The sequence below is a fragment of the Athene cunicularia genome, assembly GCF_003259725.1.
Source record: "Athene cunicularia isolate RWA chromosome 21 unlocalized genomic scaffold, athCun1 chr21_part1, whole genome shotgun sequence".
NCBI classification, from domain to species: domain Eukaryota; kingdom Metazoa; phylum Chordata; class Aves; order Strigiformes; family Strigidae; genus Athene; species Athene cunicularia.
In genome coordinates, this window is record NW_020799127.1 from 7,299,252 (window position 1) to 7,313,774 (window position 14,523).

Genomic DNA, 14,523 nt, shown 5'->3' on the forward strand with positions numbered 1-14,523 from the left:
GCCTGCCTGGGCCTGCCGCAGGGCTTGCTCACCTCCCGCCAAGCCGCTGTCCGCCCTGGTGCTGGTCCCGGGCCCTCCTCGCCTTAGCGGGCCCCTCTCGGGCCTCTCGTTCTGGTTTCTGTGCCAGAACAGTGCCAAAAGCTTTGCGGTTTTCCAGAGTGTCTTGTATTGCTGTTGGCCCGCAGCGTTTCGCCTTAGGTAGCGCTCAGGGTACGTGAACTCCGCGTTTCCGGGTAAATGCAGGGAGCGCGGGTGCTGCCGTTCAGGCAGCTGGGAGTTTCTGTCAGGCCGGGCTGCTGTTGTAACGGGTAAAGCGAAGCGGTGACTTTTTTAGGGTAAAAACCCGTTTTTCGCAACCAACGGGTCATTTTCCTGCGGTTGTCCATTCACCGTGTTCTTAATAAATGGCATTGGTGTTGCTCTTCAGACGTTTTCTCTATGAATAAGGAAACTTGTGTGAGCAGTAATATGGTTTTGGTAGTTATATGCTTCATTTCTATTTCAAATTAAAAAAAAAATCTTGATCAATCAGAGTATTGTTTAAAAATTCTGTACTTCTCTGTATGTGATGATGTGAGTCATAACTTAAATGCCTTTACGGCCCCAGGTCTTATCCTTTTTGAGAACTCAACGGTGCAGTGGCATTTGTAATGATAGTACCATAACAGTTGTGGTAACAAACATAGTTGTTAAAAGTCATGCACTCGCCTAGTTTGTGTTTTTCAGCAGAGAAAACCATTTGGTTATGGTCTAGTTTTAGTAGCAGTCCATATTCCGCTAGTAGCAACCTACTCAATTGTTTGTTATAGTAATCTTTGTACAACTTTCTGATAATTGGCTTTAGGGAAATGGCTGAAGGCTTATCATAACTCATTATGTTGAACAGTAAAGTCTTGTGTTACATTATGGAAGGGGATTGCTACTGTTTAGATTTAATTATTCCCTTAAACCAGTGAGGTCTGACTTCTGTTCTTAACTGTGAACTACCTTCAAAGAAGTGCCAAAGACTGCTTTTCTTGATAATCGTCTAAATACAGATGTTCTTTCAGTAAAGTTTTAATATGATGAGAAACATTAACTTCTAAACTGTGTCATGCGATCCACTTCAGCCTATGCTACTTAAACTGAGCTGGTGAGAATTTCACTAAGACAGTCTTAGCTGACTGTATTTCTTGGTCTGCTATGGAAGAGCTGTACGTACAATAAAAAAAATAATCACATGATCACATACAATGTCATTTTTTATACCAAGCAAAATTCCTATTCTGTCATAAAGACATCAGTAGCCTTACATACATGATTCTTCATTTGATTTGCATAACTTAACATTTAGAAGATTGTAATGTTAGGTGTACTTATAGCCCGTATTTGTTACGGAGGTATCTGTAAAATTAATTTTGATATTAGGAGAATTCTTATGTTCATGGTCTTCAGAGAATTGTTATCTGATTAATAGATTCAATATCTTTGTCATGGTTTTATACTTCAGGACATTTCGAAAAAACCCCAGACTAAAGCATAAAATTATGCTTGACTAATAATGCTGAGTAACTTTTCTTCTGCAGTGCAGTGAATGGGGAGAATAATAATTGGTTCCTTTTGCCTGTGTTGAAAAAGTCTGTATCTATATTGTATGAGTTCTGATTTGATTTTTTCTAGCTATAGCTTGAATTAAAGTGGACTGCAGCTCCTGAAGCTCCATAATGAATGCCCTTATCTTTTGAAGTGTAATAGAACTCCTTTTTTTCTACTTACTAATTATGCCATAGTATGTAGTTTCTAGATGTTTACAGAAAAAATAGATAACTTTAAGGTTCTCTGCCTCCCCAGATTGTCATTGGTCTCAACTTTTTGCAACAGTTACTATATTGCAGCATCTAAGATAACTTACATTTTTCTGATTGAGTCATGTTTTGTGTGTCTTTATTGTCATCTGAGGCTCTTGAGATATTAATACAGGGCTGAAAGTACTCCCACTATCCCAGCTATGGAGTCCCACCCACTGATGAGGACTCCAGGAAGTGATGTCAGGGATTCCTTTTGGTGATGTGGCAAAAATGTTTCTGTTTAGAATCCATTTTATTTTGTTTGGTTTATATCTTGAAGTGAGCTGTAAAACTTAGTTGAGCTTAACTGAAAAGAAAAATAAGGATCTTAATTTGGTAGCAGAGCATATACTAAAAAATAATTCCTTTGGTTAATGTTTTCACCTGAGTTCAGAATCCTGGGCCTTTTACTACACAGTTTTGCTAATGCATAAAACTTTTTTTTGTGACTGCTGAGCTCTTCACGTTCAAGAGGGAGATAAACTCATTGAATAATTCTAGCAGTGGACAGTGTGTTGGTTTAGGTAATTAGGTAGAATTTAGTCTGTAACCACTGGTGTACAGAGTCCTGAAATTAAACTTCTTTGCTATCTAATTACTCAGTATTTAAAAATCCTAAGCAGCTTTAAAGAAAATATTTATTTTGGTTTTGTTCTTTGCCTTTAGAATCTGAGGTGACGGGAGGGTGGTGCTGCAGTTCATATCTCAATGCTTAGATGTTATAACTCAGCTCCTGCCTTATCAAGGTGAAGATGTCTAATGAGGCTCATTCCTGCATTTCTGTATGGACTTTTTCTTCCCCCCCCACCTTAAAATGGATTGGATCCTGTCTTGCCTTTGTAAAATAACCTGTTCTTTGCTTTCTTGACAATTTATTTTGGAAATTAATTTATTTTGGAATAACTGTCCTCTCGTTAAGAATATTTCATTAAGAACAATTTGTTTCAAACAGGGCAATCCAAAAGAGTATCATATGTAAATGCTGGTTCAAATAAAGTACTGTAAAGCTTCACTACTATGGAGCTTAGATTTTTGTTTTAAACGTTATCTGTGTATCCTGTTCTGTTTCCACAGCAATCATGTCAGAAGGGGACAGTATTGGTGAGTCTGTGCATGGAAAGCCTTCTGTGGTCTATAGATTTTTCTCAAGACTTGGACAGGTTGGTTTTCTGTAGGGTTTTTCTGACTCCATTAGAAGCAGGCCTCAGTGCAGCTCCTTAAACTCATTACTTTTTGGATGAGTTGTTGAAACGCTAAAATTTGTACAAAAGTTTTCCTTTGAAGCCTTTTAAAAATAGATAACAAATACTATAATACATAGATTAATGGAATATTCAATGTGTATGTGTGTGACATTGTACAGTGAGAGTAACAATGTATAGAGGAGTGACTTCAGGTGTCATGTCATATTTGTCTTAAAGGAAGTAAACTTGCATAAAATGCTGAAAATTTAAATTGCTTTATGATGTCCCAAGCCCTAAGAAATTTTTTTGCCTTTATAAAAACATAGCATTTTTCCAAAGGCTTTTAAGTATGTTTATGTTTAATTCAGTTTATTTGTATTAAGGAATACAAATGTTTTCACGTTACTCTCCTTCCCAAAATACTTTTCACAAATGCTTGCTATTTCTAGTGCTACCCTGTAATAAACTTTATTCATTGTGCATCATGTATTTTACAGATGTACACTTTATATTTCCTCCTAGATCTACCAATCCTGGTTAGACAAATCTACTCCATATACTGCAGTGCGATGGATTGTAACTTTGGGTCTGAGTTTTATCTACATGATTAGAGTTTATTTACTGCAGGTAGGAAAACTGAATTTACTGCTAAAGTAGTTTTAGATATCATTACTGTTCTATTTTTTGTGTTAAGAGTGTTTTTGAAGTATGGTATTGCTTTGGAATGACACATGGTGTCATTTAGCACACAGTAGAAGGTGAATTAGGGGCTCTGAAGAAAGAGCACATTGGTGTTAAAAGTTCTTCAGAATGGAGAATGTGCAAATGCTTGAGGATATTCATCTGATGGCAACAGGAAGTGGAAATACTCCCTTAGTTCTGATGAAATTACATAGTGAATTTCTGAAAACTCTGTTGCAATTAAGCTTTTACTTTTATGCTACAGCTGTGTAACAGCATGTTGAGGAGCCAGTGGTTACCTTCTGTCATGCAAACAATAAAGAACTGCCTTTTCAGCGTGTTTGTCACTGCAGGCCAGCAGCATTCCTCCACTAACCAGATGCCTCTGATTCATGCCAGTCTGAAATTCAGTGAACAATTTGAGAACTGTTACTCCCGAAAATCTAAAGATTAGGGATTGAATGTGAAGGCTGTGCAGGTGGTAGTAATAGGAACATTTAAGAGACTGAAGCCTGCAAAGGTGATGAGCAAGTGGTGGGTTTATGCTGTAACTACTTTTATGCTGCTTTTACAGTGTCTGCATCTTGAACATAGAGCCTGGATGCCTGAGAAAAGTTTTCATGTTAAATCTGTCAATACATGAGGGATTTGCCCTGCTCTCATGTTCTAAGGCTTCTTTTGATTAATACAGTAGGTTTATAGTAGTATACCTTAGAAAACATGTAGCTTGAGAAGGCTAGTTGGTTTTCTTTTTCTCTCTTGCTTATTTGTATTGCAGTAAGTTTAGTCAGTATTTAGGTACCTTTAAATGACAATGGTTACCCATGTTATCTGTCAGTACGCAAATAAAAGAAATACATTGATAAAGGTGATTTCATCTTTTCATAAATTCAGAATGCTTATTTAAAATTCACGCTGTATAAAATTTTTTTTTAACTAGTCGAGAAAACTTTTCATGCTATTGTGAGGATGTAGAAAAGCACTTCTCAGGGAAGCAAAAAAACCAGGTTGTTTAATCTTGTTGAAAAATCAGTGTCTGCAAATGGTTTTCATAAATACTTTAATCTTAGCTTTCTTCCTCCCTGCTTCAGGGTTGGTACATTGTGACATATGCCTTGGGAATCTACCATCTAAATCTCTTCATAGCTTTCCTGTCGCCAAAGGTAGACCCCTCTTTAATGGAAGATTCAGGTATGGTGAATGGTTCATTTTGCGATAATTTTGAACTAAGTCAAGCTTCCAGCTCTTTTTTTCTGATACAGTAAAGATGTGCAGTTCTAGCATGACATTGTGTTTTTAGATGTGCAGAAAATCTCTGCAAGTTGACATCAGATGTTACTATAAAATTTGTCCCTCTTTCAGGACTTCAACATATTCCATATTATATTAGTTTTCTATGTTTTGAAAGAAGTTTATGTGACTTAAATTATCCCCATAGTAACCTAAGTGACCTGGCACTCGTTTCTGTTATCTGTTTCGTTTTGGGAAACTGTTAATTTACATTAAACCAGCCAACTCAATGAAAATTTTCTTTGTTTTTTAAAGATAAAAAGTAAAAAAAAAAAAAAAATCTGGAGCCTGAATAGTGCAGAAAAATAGTGTGAGAGGGTTTGTGGGTTTGTTTTTTCTTTTTTCTGTGTTTTTCAGATGATGGTCCTTCTTTACCTACAAGGCAAAATGAAGAATTTCGGCCTTTCATTAGAAGGCTCCCAGAGTTTAAATTCTGGTGAGTGGATCCATCTGCCCATGTTCTGTTTTTGAAAGATATAAATAAATGCATCAAATTAGTGGTAGCTGGGGTTGAAGGATTAATTATTAATATTATTTTTAAGGCACTCTGCCACTAAAGGAATCCTGGTTGCTATGGCATGTACATTCTTCGAGGCTTTCAACGTTCCTGTTTTTTGGCCAATCCTTGTGATGTACTTCATTATGCTATTTTGTATCACTATGAAGAGGCAAATCAAGGTAACTTGCCAAGAATAGATAGTAGCATTTGTGATGTCAGAATTTACATTATCGTTGCAAACTTCCATCCAGTTGAGCACTTCGGAGCTATTAAATATGTTGAACACGCTTCTTTCACTGGAGGAATTTGAACAACTAACACTTAAACATTAGTTGAACTTTGAGCAAATATTGACAATGGGAAACGAAAATACTTGGTAAAAGAAGTCTTCATATGCTACGTTACAAAATTTTATGCTTGCTTTCAAAAGTTTCAATCTCAGAATTCAATATCTGGTTTTTATGCCAGAAGAGTCTTATAATTTCTTACCAACTTCCTTTCTTCAGTTAACTGTGGCTATTTTTAATTGAAGAGGTCTTGTAAGATCTCTAATGGGTAAAAAGGGAAGTTCTGACAGATTGGTGTGAGAAAGTAGATGGAGAAAAGGGGAAGAAGAACATAAGTAAGTCATTCAGACTATTTATAACAAATTTCTTACATTTCGTTGGCATTTTAAAAAGAGAACCAATTTTATTTTTTTCCAGACATTCAGAATTTGCATAGGTGCTGCTATTCAAAGTTGTAAATTAAAGATCAAGGGGTAGTAAAGAATTAGTACTTCTATGCTCTCTTCAGTTTCCTGTGATCCCGCAATCGGTAATTTTTGTACTGTGTAAGTTGTTGGGTATACACAAATTTGAGATTTATAAGATTGGGCTCGTACCCCTATTTAGATGTAAATTGGTGTATGATGAGCTATTTCTTTACCTTTACAATACCGAAGAACTGTTTTTCTAGAGGACTTCTTAGTTTACAATGTGTTATTAAACATTTTTTAGTACCATGTCAGTTTCTTGCCTCAAAAATTGATCTCTTCTCTTTACAGCACATGATAAAGTACAGATATATTCCCTTCACACATGGCAAGAGGAAATACAAAGGGAAAGAAGATGTGGGAAAGACCTTTGCTAGCTAGAAGATGCAATCAACCTGTTGACCAATTCTGCTTCTAACTAAAGGAACGATTTTGAGCCATTGTAACAATGCCTTTTTTCTTCATAAAAAATGATTAACAGAGTGGTGACAAAGCAGTTGAATTTTCATTTTAAGAGGATCTTGCTATTTTTATCTGAAATATCGGTTTCTTGAAGAAACTGGCATTCTAACCAAATTGCATTGAGTGTATTACCTTTTGTAAGCAGTTGGTGAAACTTTGGATAATCCCATGGATTTGGGATAATGTATTTCTTTCAAGATCCATTGCACTGGAGCGATTAATGGCTTAGAGTTGAGTATTTTTACATAGTTCTCCTGCTCAGTATCACCCTGAAGTGCTGTGCACATATGTGGAGGAAAAATGTAAGATGGCACACATGATGCTGTTTTCTGCTTCATGGCCTGTGCTATTTTCATATAAGAATTCAGTAGACCTATAGATGCAGAATTTAAGCCAGTTTCCTAAATGCATGGTATTACTGAGTTATAACCAAACAAATATAGATAGGAATAAGAAATCTCCTAGATTATGGGGTTTGCAGTAGGGAAAAAATACTCATAATAGCTTCTAAAGTTACTCATTTGTGTTGGGTTTCAATGCCAGTTTCAGCATTGCATCTCCAGCAGATGCTAAAATTGGGGCTCTTTCATGATGACTCAAAACTTTGTTCAAACTCTATCACAATTTCCTTTGAGGACCTAGAATTATAAAAATATATATTTTAATTGTTATTAGTTGGAGTTTCTTTCATACTTAGGGGTTTCTTGATTAATTTAAGATGACTTCATGCAGCCCCTTGAGAATATACCCAAGCTGGCCATAGCAGACAAACGGTGTGGGGTTTAACACAGCTTTTCATTTTCTATGGGGAAAAAACAAAAAAAATCAGAGATAAATGACCTGCATGTAAACTTTTTCATGTGATACAACTGCAGTTTTATTAAGTGACTTTTTAATTCCAAAATTTATTAAAAGACAGTGTCCCCCTTTACTTGTTCTCTATCTTTATATGCATCTATTGATCTAACAGTATTTCTGGCTCCTTTTCAATAATGGTAACCTTCAACTTACCTTCATGCAATGCCTTTTTCAACTCTTCAGGGAGCATTCACTTGGAGAAAGTAGGAAAAGATTAGCTCTGTGACGACTGTGAATGGAAAATAGTGGCAACTTTAACAGACACCTAACTGGAAAATGTATGTAGGCATCCTTTCATCTGTTACTGTCAAAGGAAGTCATTATGGAACTCTGGAATTCAGCCCTCAGTAATCCTGGGAAAATGGCAGATAGTTTTAGTTCACATTGATCTCTTTGTTTTTTGTTTATTTGTATGCGTTTGTTTTATTAGCAGCATGGAAACTAGTAATGTCAAAATTAAAAACATGAAAACACAGTATCCAGAAAGGGCCTTACAGGAGCACCAGTCACCTGACTTGGAGAAACTGTCTTCAGGTTTGCTGGATTTTCTGAATAATACGGGCAAATCAGGGAGAAAAAGATGATATTTATGTTTGTTAACATTAAAATTAATGACTGGGATGACTCCTACTAAACAACAGAGTGTTAACGACATCCATTGCAAATTAAACATTTTTATCTCCACTTACTTTTGAACTTTAGTGGCAGCTTGAGATTAGTGCCTTCTCATCCTTAGGTGAGCGTAGGTGCTCTGCGTTCTGCGGGATTAATGGTTTCCAAATATGGGCTGTGGCTGATGTTGGGACAGTGGTATAGTTCCCTGGCTGACTCCCAGCATGCAATGGCCAGACAAGTTCGAAGGCGTTTTGATACACGTTGCTCTATTTTTAACACTTAGAAGTGCTAAAAAGAAACTATCCTCACAGAATGCATGAAAACCTTGGCTTGACAACTTCACAAATTCTTCCCAGTCATCAGTTGCTTCCTATTTGTTTCTATGTGCAACTAAGTGGTTTTCCTTACTGTTTCTTAGTGAGGAGATCAGGTAGTGATTTCCTTAGGTAGTCATGTTTTGATTCATGATATGGACCATTTTTCTTCCACCGTTGCCTTGACAGTTTTAAGTAAGTGAGGGATGCCTGAAAGCTTTCTGGTATAAGAAAGGGACAAAAGAAATCACTTTTGTACAGTAATGATTAAATGCTTGCGTAGTTACCAGCAACTATTTTTTATTCCATTTATAGATAGGAAAAGTTAAACTAATTTTAATAACACTTGGAGATTTAATTGTTAACGAGCTAACCAGGATCTCTGCAGTACAAATACCCCTCTTAAAAGAAGCACACTTCCCGTGCCATCCCAAGTCCATATTCAGTGCCATATGCGAAAGATTTACTGAAACTGTAACTCGTGATCCACAGAGTGGATCATCTGGCTTTTTCTCCCCATCTGTATGTAAAGAATACAAATAAATTCGTCTTGCCATAACGAGTGGAGGGGGTCTTGTGGCTGAAGTCAGCTTCGTCCTTATCTGTGTTAAGACTGTAGAAAGCACCACACAGACAAAACTTAAGCTGTTATAAAACCGATGCTTTCTAGTTGACCTTAGTTTCTATTAGTTTTTTGAAACACTCGCTACATTGCTGTAGTCTAAATGTCTAGAATACTCAGATGAAAAATCTTTATCTAATAGTGACAGAAGAGCTTTGAGTTTGGGAACTGAATGTTAATTGATCAGTGCAAAGTAGTGTGCGTTACTGTGGGTTTGCATTTGTTGCTTCTGTTGATCTAAGGGAAATTCAGTTTGTCAAATCAAGGAAACCTGCTTTATTGTTAATCTCGTTACGAAAACAGAATGGTATGTGATATACTTTATCACCAGAACCTCCACTACCATTAAACTAAGGATTTGTGTACAGCTTTTGTCCTTAAAAAACGGGGAATTTTACTTATACTTTAAGCATGCTATGAAAGGTTGGAAGACTCGTTATCTATACTTAGATTTAAGGAATGAGAATCTGATTTTTCATTGTCCAAAGTGAAGAAAACTATTACATTTGTGTTCAGTACTTTTTAGAAAGACATTTTTAATATGGTCAAGAACCATGTTGGAAGAAACAGAAGGGTAGAGGCAGAAATACATTTATTCTGTAAAACAGGAATGAAGTGCTACCTTGCACAGGCAGTTACCAGTTTTATAATAAAGTCTTTTTCTTGGACTAACTCCAGCTGCATGACAACTTTATAAAGGGTGTGGGAGTTGAGGCCCTTGTCATGAAACAGAGCAGACTTCTTTACAGTTGATAGTGACGTAGGTAGATCAATTTCTGAGGATGAAACTTCTCTCTGCATAGTGGACATTCCGTCTACAAAAAGAAAATAAATTAGATATACTGAATTGCTGTTTTAATTTTTTTTTAAAAAATCAAATGTAACAGTTTAGCTACATTTAGAAAATAATCAGCATTAAAAAAACATTTTTTTTCCATCCAGTTTGTGATGCAGGCTTAACCATATGAAGCACACTTAAGCTAGTCCAATTTAAAGAGCAACTTGAAGTGATACAGATGCTTAAAAACTGGATGGATTCTTAACAGTTCTTTTGGTGTTTGCCTGTTTATTTTTTTTAATCTAGCTGCCAATACTACTTCTTCAGTTTAATTTTGCTAACAAGTGGAATCAGAAGAAGCTACAGTGAGAGTCAGTATGAGGTAACATTTATTCATGTACACTAGAAATAGTATTTAAAGATACTGACTGCATGTTGCAAGATACTCTTAGTTTTTTAAAAATCAAGCTCTTTATTTTCTGTATCTTTGCTTGGTGAATTAGTAGGAGAGTCAAAGGATTTATTACATTCTAAAAGACTAAAAGTTACTGTAATGGTAACTGCTGTCAGTGTTCAGAAAAAGCAACCCAAAGTCTCCATCTGAAACAAAAAATCCTGTACCATGGACATTGAACTGTTCTTCAAGTAGTAAATTAGTCACCAAGTCTTTAGGGCAAATGATAAGGTGAAGTTGCAATTAGAGCAAATGCTTGTTTTCAGATCTGAAATGCCACTCTGTAATGCATTTTAAATACTGTTTATGTACAGATATACGTGCATCTGGGACAGCTTTAGAGTTGAGAGCAATGCAAAAATAATGGTCTAAAATAAATGTCCTTTAACAAGTATAGCTCTATTGTCAGTACTCACACTGAAAACTGATAACTGAAGTTGTCAGTAGTAGCCTTCTAAGTGTACTTCTGTTATATTAAAATTTCTAGCCTCCACATTATTTGAAGATACTTCAAGCAGGCACTCAGCAGGGCACTTTCTAATGCTAACTCATTTGAAGTCCTTCCTTAATTTTTCTAGTCAGAGGTGTTAGAGGAAGTGAGGACTAATCTTCATGCTAGATTACAAGAACAACCTTTAATTGATGCCCAACTGCATAAGAGACTAAATAAGCTTGAATAAGGCCACACTGCAAAAGGATCATTTACCTAAATTACTCTAATCAGACTTTGAAAGTATGTGTGAAAACTTTAGTTTGTGATGCTTCAGCTTCCTATGGAAACTATAGAAGCCCAGACTAAAGCTTTGGAAGGTAGATACAAATCCATTTTGCATCTGCTGGCTAATGACAGCTTTGTGTGGTGGTTGGTTCTGTTGTTTAGGGTTTTCTTTTATTTCCCTGTACTTGATTTTCAAGTGGACTAAGTTTTTTGCTTCTTAATTTCAGATTCCTAAGGCAGTACTCAGGAGCTAATATTGTTACATTAAGAATGTTCAACAATCTTCCTTATGTTTTTCATCAAATACCATAAAAAATATAGTTCAGGCAAGACTGAGGAAAACATGGCTGGGTCTCTGCAAGGAAATCTGAAGTGACTTGATGTCTCCTGCCTTGTGTCAGAATGATGTTAGGAAGGCAGCAGCTCATCACAAGCTACATTCTAGTTAGTGTCTTCAAATGGTGTGTCTATCGTAGAACTTAACATCTTGCACAGGTATAATTTCAGTGCCTTGAAATAACAGGCCTTTGGCTATACTGATTTTAGTGTCAAGATTGATTCTTGAGATTCTCTGAGAGGTTTTATTTGCTTGATTCTGTTCCACCACAGCCAGACCAGTGTCCGTGTAGGAAAATTTCAGTAGATCCCACTGCTCACTTGTAAAACAGCTGCAGTAATACATCTGAGTTACAGCACAGACAAAGTATGTTATCTATACATAACACTTGATGCCTTTTTTTCTGGCAAGCAGTTTTCATTCTTTAGAGAAAATAAACTGACAGTGTCTTATTCCACAATGCCTCTAAAGTCCTTAATGGATGAAAATCTTGCTGTATTTCATTAATCCAGAGCAAAATCCAAGTTTAAAATACCATGTGTAAGAGCTAGCTCAGTCTGGTTGTAACTAAATTACTCCTTTTCACTGGAAACAGGTGAAGAAAGCTTCAGAACATTGACTTCTGTTTGTCTGCAGTCAGAACTATAGCCTAGGTCTGTAGGTAAAGGAACTATCTCCATGTCTGACTCCCAAGCAATCCAACTGCATTTCAGTGGTTGGGACAGAAAAACTGCTCACCTTACTTACCTCATCTATATAATGCACAGTCAGACTATTCTGATAAAATATACAGGTCCTGGTAAACTCGTGTGGGGATTTTGGGTGCCTTAGTGAGGGAAAGGGAATGATTTCAACACCTGGGCTGACAGGTATTTTCGAAATAGAAATTTCATCATGTTTCCCCCTTCTGGCCTCTGTCTCTGCTGTACTTACCCGGGTGTTGCACCACTCAGTGATGCACTCCCAGCAGAACAGGTGGCCACACGGGGTGGCTGTCGTGTGTCTCCGTTCTTCCAAACACAGAGTGCAGCGGGAGCGGCGCCCCGTAGTTTTTCCCTTGGTCGTATTTCTAATTAACATAGATACATATTATTTTTAGTTAGTCTGCTTGCAAGAAATATTTGAGAACACAAGCCTAAAGTAAAGCCTGTCTTCAAGTATTAACGCTGTTTGTTAATATCTCAACATGCAAGCAAAGCATGAAATCTAAGAGATGTTTAAAACAGTGAGGAATGCATCCAGTGTTATATTACATCAGGTTCTAACAAGTCAAGGTGTCACTCCAGTGTTCTCCCTCTTCATGAAAGCTATTCCATTTCCCACCATTGCTTCCACCTCTTTCCTAGTAAGTAAAAATCATACTTCTGGTGAGCCATGTTGCGGTGTAGTTTCCATTCCTGCCTTGCTCTCTGCCTCTGTTTGAAGCTGTACATCTGAACACCAATTGTTAGAAGAAGATGGAAGAGTGAAATTATTCCAAGAAACTTGTAACTTGTTCGAATACTCTGATCTTCTCCTTGCAGTCCTCTAAAAGGCAGCTAGAAAATTCACAGAAATAGAGATGCCTCGTTACTGTGGTTTTATGAAGCTATTGCCCCTCCCACCAATGAACTCTTTGATTTGGGATTCTCATTTCAGTCCAAAAAACTGACATGTTTTCTAGCACTTAGCAACCTGCTGTCTCCCAGGAGGTCTAATGTGTCCTGGGTGGGTCTCAGTCACGCTACACTTCACTTCTTTGGGCAACAATCAGTTGTCTTGATTTGTCTGTCTGTCCATCAAAACTGCTGCCTTAATTGGTTATGAAGCTCTGAGTAAAGAGTCAGACATCTCTTTTCCACTCCCACTTGGGAGCTGTTGAGGAGTTGTGTGTCTACACACATTTCTGGGCCAGTGGCTGATGTTTTTTTGAAAGATACTGAAAATACCATGTGAAATTAAGCTTTTCATACAGAGAAATGCTATCTAAGTGCGTACTGATTTTTGTTCAAAACCGTATTGAGGTATTTCCCGTGGATTTATTAAGCCCCTTCTCACTTTTTGTGTCTTTGTAGAAGACTGGACTAGATGGCATTCTGAAGTTACAATGGGGTATTAGCTGCTGACAGTGCATTCACATGTATTAGCCATCATCTTTTGGCTGCAGAGACTCCTAATCCACCTATATAGCATTAAAAATTTTACCCTCAGCCAGTCTGCCCATATTATAACCAGCTCCAGCCAAATTCTATATCCCTTTTGCACCCATGGCACCCCAAGAGGCCAAAATACTGCAGCAGACCCCATCTGCAAACAAGAAATGCATCCACTTACATACGTGATCCCTGCGATTCTTTTAGACAGGTGATAAAACGTGCCCTGTATGTAGAATACTGCCAGATGCAGCCGGTGCAGCAAAGGTATGCATTGTTTCAGGAGATACACAATTTGTAAGACTTTTTTCTTCTGCTGTTCTGTGAGCTCCCCAGCTTGTTTCTGTATCCAGTTTCGTATTAAGGTCCTGCTGGATGATGAGCCAAGCGCTGGGTCGCTCTGCGAGGTTCTGGACTCATCAGCTTCTATCTGCAACTCGTGTTCCAGATGCAGCAATCCCTTTTCTAAGCAATAGGGTACGAGGGTGTGAAGAGAAACGAAGACAGCCCGTCGAAGAAAAGATGGCACCCTTTTCTTGGTGGAGTCAACTTGTACAATGTTAACGTACTCTTCGCCCAGAGTCTGGTAACCTAAATAAGGTGTGCAACGGAAAACACGCGGGGTAAGATGGCAATTGCAGTATCCTTCTCCATAGGGCTGACCCGCGGTGAGAGCTGCTAAGGTCAGAACACATAGGGTCTTGGAGTTGCAGAAATTGCATTTTTTTGTGTCGAATGAGGGGAGCATTACATTTACATCAGCATCTGCAGCGTCAGTATCCGTAACGGCTTTAGGGTTAAAGCAGGGATGCTTTTTCACGGTGTCATGAACCCCTTTTTTAGAAATAACTTTTGCTTTTAAAAGGAGTTACATCGGCGTTGATAAACTACATTGGGACTTTAAGTTCTCTTTAAGTTCCGGCAGTTTGGTGATTTCATAGTTGAAAGGCATTTATAGAAAACCAAACCTAAGAAACATATCCCCCCCCCCCCCCCCCC

At 37.5% G+C, this 14,523-nt stretch overlaps 2 protein-coding genes across 4 annotated transcripts; one reads left to right on the top strand and one right to left on the bottom strand.

The window, feature by feature from the left end:
• The first annotated feature begins 6 nt into the window (after positions 1 to 6).
• Positions 7 to 7,627, top strand: RER1 (retention in endoplasmic reticulum sorting receptor 1). Of its 3 annotated transcripts, none has more exons than XM_026862744.1 (7): positions 7 to 210; positions 2,901 to 2,986; positions 3,533 to 3,637; positions 4,783 to 4,882; positions 5,339 to 5,417; positions 5,524 to 5,659; positions 6,526 to 7,627. In XM_026862744.1, the coding sequence occupies exons 2-7, from the start codon at positions 2,906 to 2,908 to the stop codon at positions 6,613 to 6,615; spliced, it is 591 nt and encodes a 196-aa protein (XP_026718545.1). In that variant the 5' UTR covers positions 7 to 210; positions 2,901 to 2,905; the 3' UTR covers positions 6,616 to 7,627. The 3 variants fall into 3 exon arrangements, with proteins under 3 accessions (XP_026718545.1, XP_026718544.1, XP_026718543.1); XM_026862743.1 differs by lacking the exon at positions 7 to 210 and adding an exon at positions 262 to 2,608; XM_026862742.1 differs by lacking the exon at positions 7 to 210 and adding an exon at positions 263 to 2,572.
• A 1,997-nt stretch (positions 7,628 to 9,624) lies between these two features.
• Positions 9,625 to 14,234, bottom strand: PEX10 (peroxisomal biogenesis factor 10). The gene is given in 5 exon segments (XM_026862741.1): positions 9,625 to 9,920; positions 12,326 to 12,461; positions 12,755 to 12,930; positions 13,706 to 14,119; positions 14,121 to 14,234. Coding segments are annotated over 5 exon segments (897 nt in total). The 5' UTR covers positions 14,220 to 14,234; the 3' UTR covers positions 9,625 to 9,848.
• Positions 14,235 to 14,523: the final 289 nt, after the last annotated feature.